General features: G+C 38.2%; 1 protein-coding gene across 1 annotated transcript; it reads left to right on the plus strand.

The window, feature by feature from the left end:
* The first annotated feature begins 252 nt into the window (after positions 1 to 252).
* LOC135615371 (uncharacterized) lies at positions 253 to 897 on the plus strand. Its single transcript, XM_065113741.1, has one exon. It carries the CDS (start codon positions 287 to 289, stop codon positions 827 to 829), a length of 543 nt encoding a protein of 180 aa, XP_064969813.1. The 5' UTR covers positions 253 to 286; the 3' UTR covers positions 830 to 897.
* The last annotated feature ends 12,635 nt before the right edge of the window (positions 898 to 13,532 follow it).

Raw genomic sequence — 13,532 nt, forward strand, 5'->3', positions numbered from 1 at the left:
ATTCCAAGAAATTTGATGATGAACTCATGCAATCATTCTTTTTCAATTTTGTGAATATGCACAAATTAATTTGTGGTTTTAATGATTGTAGGACTTTGATCGAATGCTGCCACTTTGAAAATACATGAGATAATTCGATCAATTAGACCAATTTACTTTCACAATATGAGAAATTTCATGCAATAAGGAAATGACCCACGTCAGAAAAAGACACGGCGACTCACTCAAGTAGAGGCGTTAACCATGGCTAAGGCTTATCCTCTATGCTTGGTCACCAGTTCCAACCATGAACTGCGTCCTCCACCTCAAGCCTCACCTTCGCATCTCGATGAATGGCCACCGCCCCGTTCGATCCCCTACACCATCACCACCACCACCACCTTCAAAACTCCAATCGAACTCATCACCCCTCAATCACGCACCAACAGCAGCCACCGTCAAATCCGAGGCCCCGACACCCGTGGAGAAGGAGAAAGCGGAAGCCATCCCTGACGCTGAGCTCCCGAGGTGTTTGCTCCTCGGTGGCGCTTCTCTCGGCCTCGCGCTTCTTCTCATGGGGATCGACCCGCAGCGCCAGGCTCTGGCCCTGGGGCCCGAAGGCCCTCTGATGGAGGAGTTCTGGGAGAACGTCCGGCGGTACGTCCTGTACGCGCTCACGGTCAGCACCGGAGCCATCTACACCATATCGCAGCCTATCATTGAGCTGCTGAAGAACCCCATCACTGCCGTTTTCATCATCGTCGTGTTGGCCGGCGCTTTCTACCTCCTGTCTCAGGTGCTGAGCGCCATGGTCGGTATCTCCGAGTTCTCTTATGACTATGCATATTGAGTCGCTCGGTGTTTGACATGATTGGTGATGAATGCTGCAATCTATTTCTCCTTCCCCTGCCGAATCCATTAGCATGTATCTTTCCTGATCACTGTGTTGTCGTCTTATGATTCTGCCAATGAGATCATCCAAAGTAGAGATTTATAGTTCAACGATATGTTCTTCGGCTGAAAGGATTTGATTCGTATTAGGCATGTCTATACTCACATGACAATTGACAAAATATTTTTAATTAAACACTAAGAAAAGAAAAAAAGATTAAGGATTTGAACTCATGACCAGCTCTAACACGTGTTCATAAATCCTAAAAACTTAAATTGTTAGGAAAATGCCTAAAATATGCTTTAGTGTGCATAAATCCCAAGTGAAAAGGCATAAATATTTTTGATTAAATACTATAAAAAAAAAGTTAATATATAATTCAAACTCGTGATATACTCAAATACAACACCCAAAAACTTCGCAAGAGAGATGTGTTGAATCTCGTATTTTGATGATTAAACCACTTGATATGTATTTATGTTTTAATCTATGTTTTAAGTAACACAGGATGTTTCGATCATGATGAGACAATTAAAGCAGGAAAAATCATGTTGTGCCGGAGAAATATGTCAGAAGATTGGACATCGGGCTAGTGGATTGATCGACGTATTGACTGAAGGCTTCGGGCCATGGACTCGAGCATTGGGCCAAGAAGAGCGGGTATTGTGCCAAGGATATCGGAGTTGCGGAGTCAACTGGTCGATTGGGCAATAGGCCGTAGGAGAGAACGATGTGCCGAAGAATCGGACGAAGCGTCGAGAGACCAATGACATGCCGGACAACTTGGTTAATTGCTTGGGATTAATTGTCTCGATCGAAGTTTTATTTTAAGTGTACAGGATTAACTACGATAAAAGTAAGACATGCAGCAAGAGTTGCGCCGGAGTCAGGACTATGATCACGTTGGGAGTTCGAGAGCTTGACGGAAGTCCGGACGGTCGTCGGAGGTTCTGCGGGAACAAATCCGAGAAGTCCAGGAGCTTGCCAAAAGAAGCTCGTCAGAACTCGCTAAGTGGATCGTCGCAAGTCCAGGAGTTTGCCAGAAGTCCGTAGGAGCATCGTCGGAGGACCATCGGATGTTCGCCGAAAGTTCGCCGGAAGAAGCGATTGACACATCGGAGCAAGCTGTAGTAAAAGTCTTAAGAATTGTCATAGTTAGCACGATGATTAAGTTAGAATTGGGAGGTGATCTTATTAACTTAATCTAGGGACAATTGGGCCCTTGAAAGAACCAAATTGGGTCGAATGGATCAACCTATTCGGACCTAGACCTCTCGCCTAGAGGTGGCACCGCTTGGGTCGGCGGTGGCATCGCCCAGGGCTCAGTCTCCGAGTTCTGGCTGGGTGGTGCAACCGCCTCTGACAGCGGTGCAACCGCCTGAGCTCGGTCTCCGAGCTCTGGCTGGGCGGTGCAACCGCCCCAGTCAGGCGGTGGCACCGCTTGAGCTCGATCTCCGAGCTCTGCCAGGCGGTGCAACCGCCCCTGACAAGCAGTGGCACCACCTAGAGGCTCAGCCTTCGAGCTCTGCCAGGCGGTGCAATCGCCCCTGACAAGCTGTGGCACCACCTAGAGGCTCAATCTCCGAGCTCTGCCAGGCGGTGCAACCGTCAGATCCCGAAATTCCGGGAGATGACAGATTTGAGCTCCAAATTCAAACAGGTTTGGAGCCTATAAATACCCCTCCAATCCCTGGGTAAAAGATACAAGCATAGAGAGATTAAAAGAGAGAAAACACTACTACAATCTCTAGAATTTTCCTCCTCTAGTTTAAGTGTTAAAATTATGTTTAAGAGAGGAGAGTGAGTGCTTGTAAGGGTTGTCTCCTAAACCCAGTAAAAGGAGAAGAGGGGTGTAAGAAGGAGGTTGATCTTCGCTTAGTAAAGGAAGATCGTTAGTGGATGCCGGTGGCCTCGACGGAAGAGGAATCAGAGGAATGGATGTAGGTCATGATTGACCGAACCACTATAAACTCCCGTCTTCTCTGGTTTGCATTTACTTTGAGCTGATTATCCTTACTGCAAACCTCCTTCATAGCTTACTGCCTTCTGCGCTTTTACGGTTGCGTTTCCAAGCTCAGTATTTTCTGAATCGTGTTTAGACGTAAATCACTTTTCTCGTACGAACATCGTATTTCAGTTTGCGCTTATATTCTGATTTCCATCACAACTGCAAACTACCTTACATATTCGTTTTAACTGCTTCTTGCCTAATCACAAGTTAAAGTGATTTACGAATCGACTTTTCTACTGAAATCGCTTTTACCGTACGAACATCGTATTTCAGTTTGCGCTTACATTCTGATTTCTATCATAACTGCAAACTGCCTTTATAGATTTGTTTTAACTGCTTCTTACCTGTTGGGTCCAGCTCATATGTGGGCTTGGACAAATTTGGGCCATCAGCCCAAATCAAAGAAATCAAGAGAGAAAGGGCAAAATTGAGTGAGAGGGTAGCGTGCGCAGTGAGTGTGCAGATTGTAGCGTGCGGCGACGTGCAGAGGAAAGAGGAGAGAGAAAGAGAGAGAGAAAGATTAAGTTTATGAGTTTTCTGCTTGACGATCGGTGGCCAAACATTGTCAGTTTCGACCCAAATTTTATGTGGAGAATCCTTGCAGCAAACTCTACAATCCTAACGGTGTTGATCTGCAGTTTACTCTCTCTAAGGTACTTTCCTGCGATATCTATTTTGTGAGACCTAGAATTCTCTTTTGAGGAGATCCATCCTATATGATGAAGATATGTTATTCTTGAGCCAAGATCTATGATCTTGATGTTATTCTGATCCTCTAGTTATTCTAGAGAAGACCTATTGTAAACCTGTTATTATTATCATTGATAGTGGAAGTTTGAGGTGGACTACGGTCCCGTGGTTTTTCCCACATTGGGTTTTCCATGTTAAAAAGATTTGGTCTCACTGTGTGATTGATTTTTGCTCTATTGTTTATGCTGTGCTGGTTGATAATTTTATTTGGATATTAAGTTGGTATTTTTGATAAGGAACCCATTTTGATAGACAAAGAGGGAAAAGAATATTCCGCTTTAACAGGTTTCTTCCCATCAAGTGGTATCAGAGCAACAGGTTATTTGGTGCTAGTTTTTCTTGTGTGATTGAAATGGAGCAATTAGATGATATGATTAAATTGAACTCATCAAATTATTCAACTTGGAGGCGTATGATGGAAGATTTGCTTTATTGCAAAGATTTGTATAAGCCCATCAAGGTTAAAGATAAACCTTCTACTATGGACGATGAAGAATGGGAAGTTCAACATAGAAAAGTTATTGCCTATATTAGAAGATGGATGGATGTAAACTTGCATGAGCATATTTCAGATGTAACCAGAGTTGATGTTGTTTGGTAAAGGTTAGAAAACCTCTTTGCGAAAAAGACAGTGAGAAATAGAATTTCTCTCCTCAGAAGGCTTATAAATTTGAAGTATAAAGATGATGGTAACATTGTTGAGCACATAAGCCTATTTCAGAGTTTTGCAAACAAGTTGGTTGCTATGAAAATGAATATAGATGATGAGATGCAGGGATTATTACTTCTCAGCTCTTTACCAGAAAGTTGGGAAACGTATGTGGTGACTATTTATAACTCCATGCCAGAGGGGACTCTAACTATAGATATGGTTAAAGACAGTTTGCTAAATGAAGATGCTAGAAGGAAAGAACGGGGTGAATCTTCTTCTGGAGCATTTGTTACTGAAAAACAAGAAAGACGTGGAAGAAGTCATAGCAGAAATCCACATGGATATAGAGGAAGATCTAAGTCTAGAAGAGATATCAAATGTTTTCACTGTAATAGGCCAGGTCACATGAAGAAAGAGTATAGGTTTTGGAAGCGAGAACAGAATGAAATGAAGAAAAATGAGAAAGACACAAATACAGTTGCTGCTGAAGGTAATATCACTATTGTTTGTGAGGAAGGTTGTGTTAGCCTTGTAGCTCAGGACAGTAATTGGGTAATTGACTTTGGTGCTTCATTTCATGTCACTTCTCATGGTAATTTCTTTAGATCTTACACTACTGGTGATTTTGGTAATGTCAGAATGGGAAACAGTGGTACATCTAAGATTATGGGTATTGGAGATATTTGCTTGGAGACCAGTATTGGGAGCAAATTAATACTCAAAGATGTAAGGCATGTTCCAGATATTCGTCTTAACTTGATATCTACAGGTAGACTTGATGATGAGGGCTTTGCACATTATTTTGGTGATAGTAAATGGAAACTCACTAAAGGTTCTCTAATTGTGGCAAAAGGAAAGAAGATTAACTCTTTTTATGTCATGGAAGCTAAGCTACACAAAGGAGAGATTAATGCAATTCGAAAAGGTGAAAGTATAGATCTTTGGCATAAGAGGCTTGGACATATCAGCGAGAAGGGACTTCAAACTCTTGCTAGAAAGCAGTTCTTACCAGAGTTGCAAGGTACATCTCTTAAATCTTGTGATCATTGCTTAGCTGGAAAAACATATAGAGTTGCATTTCAGACATACACATCATCTAGAAGATCAGATGTTATTGATTTAGTTCATACTGATGTCTGTACTATGCAAACTAGAACTCTTGGAGGTGCTCTTTATTTTGTTACTTTTATTGATGACTATTCTAGAAAAGTTGGGCTTTTGCTTTGAAATCTAAAGACCAGGTACTTGATGCTTTCAAGGAGTTTCATGTCAATGTTGAAAGAGAAACTGGCAGAAAACTAAAGTGTATTCGATCAGATAATGGTGGTGAGTACAAGGGTCCTTTTGAGAATTATTGCAGGTTTTATGGTATCAGGCTTGAGAAAACGGTTCCTAAAACTCCTCAGCAGAACGGTGTGGCAGAAAGGATGAACAGAACTATTGAAGAAAGGATTAGGTGTATGCTTTCTCACGCCAAGTTACCGAAGTCATTTTGGGGGGAGGCTATGAGAACTACAGTTGACCTGATAAATCTTTCTCCATCAGTTCCTTTGCAAGGTGATGTTCCAGAGAGAGTGTGGAGAGGAAAAGATATATCTTATAATCATTTGAGAGTCTTTGGGTGTAAAGCATTTGTTCATATTCCCAAAGATGAGAGGTCCAAGCTTGATAATAAGGCAAAAGCATGTATCTTCTTGGGATATGGTCATGAAGAGTTTGGGTACAGATTATGGGATCCAGTGAACAAGAAGATTATTAGAAGCAGAGATGTTGTGTTTCTTGAAGACCAATTGTTTGATGATGGTGATAATATTGAGAAGCCAGAAACCTCTGTTTATATTCCTTGGAGTTTGGGTCCAGTTCCTTCACCTGTAGTTCATGATGATCATGGGGGAGATGAACAAGAAGATTGTGGTGAGAATACCAGTGATGATACACCTACAGTTGATGATGCTGAACCAACTGAACAGCTACCTCCACCACCAGTTGAGATTTCATTGAGAAGATCCACTAGAGAGCGACAACCCTCTACCAGATATCCTCAACATTAGTATGTTATGCTTACTGATGGGGGAGAGCCAGAAACTTACCAAGAAGCTATTCTACATGAGAATAAGAATGAGTGGGTTAAAGCTATGCAAGAAGAGATGAGATCCTTGCTTGAGAACCACACCTATGATTTGGTAAAGTTGCCTGAAGAGAAGAAAGCTCTCAAGAATAAGTGGGTTTATAAATTGAAGACTGAAAACAATAGCTCACAACAAAGATACAAGGCACGATTAGTTGTGAAAGGATTCAGTCAGAAGAAAGGTATTGACTTTGAAGAAATATTTTCTCCGGTTGTAAAAATGTCCTCTATCCGAGTTGTTCTTGGTTTGGCTGCCCGTTTGAATTTAGAAGTTGAGCAACTTGATGTAAAAACAGCATTTCTTCATGGTGACTTAGAAGAAGAAATTTACATGGAGCAACCAGAAGGTTTCAAAGTCAAGGGAAAAGAAAATATGGTATGTAAGCTTAAGAAAAGCTTATATGGACTCAAACAGGCACCTAGACAGTGGTATAAGAAGTTTGATTCCTTTATGATGAGCCAAGGGTATGATAGAACCACATATGATCATTGTGTGTTTATGAAGAAATTTTCAGATGATGATTTTATTATTTTACTGCTATATGTTGATGATATGCTGATTGTTGGTCATGATGTTGGAAAAATTGGAAAGCTTAAAAGAGAGCTAAGTAAGTCTTTTGCCATGAAAGACTTAGGATCGGTGAAACAAATACTTGGCATGAAGATTCTTCGTGATAGGAAGAAAAAGAAGATTTGGCTATCTCAGGAGACTTACATTGAAAATGTTCTTGAAAGATTCAACATGAGTAAAGCCAAAGCAGTTTGTTCCCCACTTGCAGGTCATTTCAAGCTTAGTTCGAAACAATGTCCTACAAGTGAGAAAGAAAAAGAAGAAATGTCCAGAGTGCCTTACTCATCTGCAGTAGGCAGTTTGATGTATGCTATGGTTTGTACTAGGCCAGATATAGCTCATGCAGTTGGAGTTGTCAGCTGATTTCTCTCTAATCCTGGAAAGGAACATTGGGCAGCCGTGAAATGGATATTAAGATATCTAAGAGGTACTTCCAGGTTGTGTTTATGTTTTGGCAGTGATGAACCTGTGTTAGAAGGCTACATAGATGCAGACATGGCAGGTGATACTGATTCCAGGAAGTCCACTTCAGGATTCTTGATGACATTTGTAGGAGGAGCAGTCTCTTGGCAGTCTAAGTTATAGAAGTGTGTTGCTCTATCAACCACAGCAGCAGAATACATAGCAGTTACTGAAGCCTGTAAGGAAACTTTATGGATGAAAAAGTTTCTACAGGAATTGGGCTTGAAACAAGAAGTATATTCTGTTTACTGTGACAGTCAGAGCGCCATTCACCTCTCCAAGAATTCAACATACCATTCTAGATCCAAGCATATTGATGTGAGATATCACTGGATTCGTGATGTGCTTGAGATGAAAGAATTACAGTTAGAAAAGGTGCATACCAATGAGAATGGTTCAGATATGTTGACAAAGTCTTTGCCTAATGAGAAGCTTGAAACATGTAGGCGAAGAGCGGGCTTGGTACAGCCCACCATATGAGCTGGAGGGGGAGAATTGTTGGGTCCAGCCCATATGTGGGCTTGAACAAATTTGGGCCATCAACCCAAATTAAAGAAATCAAGAGAGAAAGGGCAAAATTGAGTGAGAGGGTAGCGTGCACAGTGAGTGTGCATATTGTAGCGTGCGGCGACGTGTAGAGAAAAGAGGAGAGAGAAAGAGAAAGAGAGAAAGATTAAGTTTATGAGTTTTCTGCTTGACGATCGGTGGCCAAATATTGTCAGTTTCGACCCAAATTTTATGTGGAGAATCCTTGCAGCAAACTCTACAATCCTAACGGTGTTGATCTGCAGTTTACCCTCTCTAAGGTACTTTCCTGTGATATCTACTTTGTGAGACTTAGAATTCTCTTTCGAGGAGATCCATCCTATATGATGAAGATATGCTATTCTTGAGCTCAGATCTATGATCTTGATGTTATTCTGATCCTCTAGTTATTCTAGAGAAGACCTATTGTAAACCTGTTATCATTATCGTTGATAGTGGAAGTTTGAGGTGGACTACGGTCCCGTGGTTTTTCCCACATTGGGTTTTCCACGTTAAAAAGATTTGGTCTCATTGTGATTGATTTTTGCTCTATTGTTTATGCTGTGCTGGTTGATAATTTCATTTGGATATTAAGTTGGTATTTTTGATGATGAACCCATTTTGATACACAAAGAGGGAAAAGAATATTCCGCTTTAACAGGTTTCTTCCCAACATTACCTGATCTCAAGTTAAAGTAATTTACGAATCAATTTTTCTACTGAAATCGTTTTTGTCGTACGAACTCAGTTTTAACCCCCTCCCCTCTTAGTGCTCTTGATGCTAACAAAATGATAAAGTATGCATATATATATATATATATATATATATATATATATATATGTACTTTTGACATTTATGATCACGTAGTTACCTCTTTTTCCTGGTATTTTAATATTCCAGTTGGGAAAAGTACGTGGAAAGCAGCATTTCTTGCTATGTGTTTTTTTTTTTCCCTCTATATTTTTATATCTTAATCTCGAAGTATCATCGATGGCATTGGCACGAGGATCACTATAGGTAACATTATACGACGAAGGTTTCATCATTTGTGACCATCGATAGGTCTCACTGTTGTGAGAAAATTAAACGATTCATCACTTAGTACGATTAATAACTATAAGAAAACCTTATTACTAACCATAAAATTTTTCACAACATCCATTTATATTTATTATTAAAATATTATTATTGATGGAATTATCTCCAAAAATAAATTATTAGCGATGAAAATAATTTATCATTAAAAGATCATCACTAATAATATAATTAAATTTATAAATTAATCATGAAATTAAAATATTTTTTATATTTTCTAACAAAAATCTTATGATTATGACAATTGATTTTTACTTGGTGACAAATATTATTGTTATCACTAAAACAATTATTATTAGGATCAAAACATGTCACCATGTTTTATTATGTAGTTTTTGTTAGTGTCGTTTTTACCCTCCCCTGCTGCCGCCGGTGAAAACCCGCTGGTAAGAACCCCTTACAGAAGCGAATCCACGGCCGGCGGTCTCCCAATCAAAGACCTCACAGGAAGAATCGCTGCCCTTGGCAGATTCTTGCCACAACTTTGTTTCCCATCAGCGCCTCCCCTCCCCCTGCCGTCGAGTTTCCCGCCGCCTTTCACTCCTTCCCTGTGTCCTCTCCGCTCCATCCCCCCTGCCGCCGATGGCTGTGAAGCCGGTTTCCGCGACCGTTCACCCGCTGCCGCTGCCAGTAAGAACCCCAACTGTGGGCTTAGAGCTCGTCGACGTCCGTGAATTCCCACTGCTCCCACCGATTCAAACTCCTGGGATGGGCAACAAGCTGCTTGCCCAAGGCCCCTCCCGGTCGGCAATGGTGTGCTCGCCAGCCCCGAGGAAGCCTCGGCGGGTGAAGAGGAAGCAATTTTTCTTCCTTTTTGGTTCCAACATAATTCATCACTCTTCCCAAATAACATCGGTCTTCCATGTGGGTTGGTGCAATTTTTCTGACTCTCGGTCAATGCAAATTCTCGCATGAACATGATCCCAATAGGGCATACGGATGTTAGATCCAAACTTGTTTTCTTTTCTTTTTCTTAGAATTATATCAAGGATTAGACACGAGTGCAAAAATATAAGTACCTTGGATTTAATCTATATAATGCAAACCTTTTTTTTCTCTCTCTTTGCTTGCAGTGATCTTTTGGTACTGATGGCAAAGAGCATGCTGACTCTTTCTTCATTTTTTTTTTTTCTTTCCTTCCCAAAGAAATCTACCGTTCTTTTTCTTCTTTTTTTTTTTAAGGCATAACGGTAAGAAGAAATACATAGATGACACTTCCCAATTTTAAAATAAAAATAAATATCAGATTTATTTAGAAAAGATACCATGGAATAAAGGTATTTGTTATTTATTTTTTTATTGAATCTCGGATTTTGATGATGAAATCAATTGATAAATTTATGATCTAATGAGTGCTTAAGATGAGTAATGTAGGAGAAATTTTGACCATGGACTTCAATCATTAAAGCAGAATTAGACGTTGGGCCGAAAAGTATATGTCAAAGATTGAACGTTTGATCGGATGATTGATCGATGTGTTGGAGGATAGACTTTGTGTGAGTTCAGGCATCGGGTTGGAAGGATCGAGTATTGCGTCAAGAAGATTGAATACTACGGGAGGTCAACATATCGATAAATCGAGCAATACGCTGAAAGAAAGGACGATGCATCGAAAGTTCGAACGAAATGGTAAATGAACTAACGACATGTCGGATGTCATAGGCTTCATGATTTGTAATCATTATGTCTTGATCAAAGTAGATTAGAGTTTAAATTGGTTTTAAGTGTAACCATGTCAATTTAATTAGAAGCATATTAGGCTTGAATCAGGATTGAATTTGGCTTATTGGAATATCAATTCAATAACCTAAAGTTGATTTTAAGTGCAAGATTAGATACCATGGGAGGTCAACATGTCGATGGATCGAGCAATACGTTGAAAGAAGGACGATTCATCGAAGGTTCGAATGAAATGCTAAATGAACTATTGACATATCGAACAATATAGGTTTCATGATTTGTAATCATTATGTCTTGATCAAAGTAGGTTAGAGTTTAATTGAGTTGATTTTATGTGTAAATATGCTAATTTAATTAGGAGCATATTAGACTTGAATCAGGACTAAATTAGGCCTATTGGAAGGCCAATTCAGTGACCTGAAGTTGAGCAAAGCGGTGGCACCACTAGACCAAGCGATGACCAAGCGATGGAATCGCTTGTGATTTGGAAAGTACGGAATGTACTTTTCTGAGAAACCTGATGGTGGTATCGCCATGGTCAACGGTGGTACTATCCAATATAAGCAGTGGTACCACCAGGACATAGTCTCCTAGATTGTGTCAGGTGGTGGTACCGCCTAGGCAGGTAGTAGTATCACTAGTGCTTAGGATGGCAGGCGGTGGTATCGCCTAGTGTAGGCGGTGGTACCACCAGTATCCTGAAAACTTAAATATTTAAATTTTTAGCTTCATTTTTTAAGTCTTTTTGGGCCTATAAATACCCCACTCATTTTTACTTATACAACAAGAAAGGGGAAAGAATTCTTGAGGATAAAAATGTTATAAACTCTCTTAAAGTATTGAGTTTCTTCCTCTAGAGTTTATAAGTCCTTATAAAGAGGAGTAAGATCTTGTTATAAAATAGATGTGTAAAGATTCTCTTTTGAGCCTGTAAATGGAAGAAAGGATTGTAATAAAGGTAGTTGATCTTCACCCATTGAAAAGAATATCAGTAGTGAAAACCGTTGGCCTCGAGGGAAGAGAAATTGGGAGTGGACGTAGGTCGCAACAACCAAACTACTATAAATTTGATATACATTTCTTTTATGCTCTTCATTACTATTATTTACTAATTTAATTACTTACTACACTTACTAATTTAAACATATTTTTGATACCAGATTCATCCAACAAATTTTCAAATTGTTTCTCTATTTTGAAAGGACTAATTCATCCTCTCCCCCCTCTTAAAAGGTCTTTACAATCCTAACACTTTTAATTTGATCACCTAAGTTATTTAATCCTAAGTAATTATTTATTAATTGATATTTATAATATTAATTTGTAACCATGATTATCCTGAATAGTCAAGATGTAGTTAAGTGGATATTATAATCAATTAATTCAAAATGGAGAAACAGAGAGAGTAACTTAAAATCCATTCATTATGATAGCTCGAAGTTAATGTCTTATTTTTTAAAAAATATTTCTGATAGAGTCATTAGAGGCCAGTAGATTAGTCTTGTTATTTCCTAAAACTCTTAAAAAGGATAGGTATATAATACTCTTGAATTCATTTCAGTTAAACATTTTAGTATCATTTTATGTATGTAAATATTGACTTTAATATTATCATTTTTATGTCAATTTTATGGTATTTAAAACATATTTTCATAATCTTACCAAGAGAAATAAAGTCAATAGGTCAAAACAAAAAAATGCCACATATTTTAGGGGGAAAAAAGTTATGCCAAGGTTATTGATTAAAAATGTAAGTAAATTTTTCATAAACATTTTATATATTTTTATATTTACAAATAATATTGTCTTTTTTTATTTTGTTAGGAAGCTAAGCTAGGAAAGAAATTAACTAGAGATGATATTTTTATTATCAGTCATAAAAAAAAATAAAATACTAGTGGACGAGGATATAGCAAGAGAAACTGTGTGTATCACTTGATCTTTTCATTACTATTTTAGTTTGTATTTGTTTAATTTTCCTTTTTATTAACAATATATTTACTTTTATTGTAGGAACAAATGAAGCATCCTAAGGCACAACATCCTGAACTTGTAATAACTGATATTCCATTAAGTGAAGATATTGTCTCTCAAGAATTAGGACCATAGACATTAGGATATGTGTGATGTTATAGTATAGAACCATATTCTTCAGATTTTGTAGCATCATATCTCATTGTTTAAGATTTATGGCCACACAGTTGAGAATGAGAAAGATGAGAAGTTTAACAACTACTAAAAAAGAAAGCTTGAAAAACTCAAGATATGGAAGAAATATGAACTCAATTACAAGTCCTTCTGGATGAAAGAACTTCTTGAATAGATAACATAGGTAAAAAATTAAAAAATCTTCTTTTATTATATGATTTCATATTTATATTTATGTATCTAATTATTATTATTCATTTGTACCTGACTTTGAGAGAAGCACTATGACAGATTTCTTTGATATTGTGCTACTCAAAACTTTCAAGGAAAAAGTTGTTTGTTTGCATCTGTATATAACATTATATGTACTTAAATATTGGTACTGTAATTTTTTGTATAAATTGATTTGGTTGATGAAAGAATTCTGTCATCCTTTTTGTGAATTGGGATCTATCATTGTGGTTAGTATATTATGATAATTTGTATACTATTGTGGTTATCTTTCATTAGATAAATGTATCTATTTATGTAATTAAATAATAGTAAAAATATGTGAATTATGATTGTGATTTTCCTTTGCGGGGTAAATGTATCTATTACTGTAATTGAATAATCACGATAATAACTAAATTATTACT

This window comes from Musa acuminata, chromosome BXJ2-6 (assembly GCF_036884655.1).
Source record: "Musa acuminata AAA Group cultivar baxijiao chromosome BXJ2-6, Cavendish_Baxijiao_AAA, whole genome shotgun sequence".
NCBI lineage: Eukaryota > Viridiplantae > Streptophyta > Magnoliopsida > Zingiberales > Musaceae > Musa > Musa acuminata.

What these genes read in the sequence shown, in the direction of transcription:
- LOC135615371 (XM_065113741.1), top strand. Translation starts at nt 287, where the DNA reads ATGAACTGCGTCCTCCACCTCAAGCCTCACCTTCGCATCTCGATGAAT.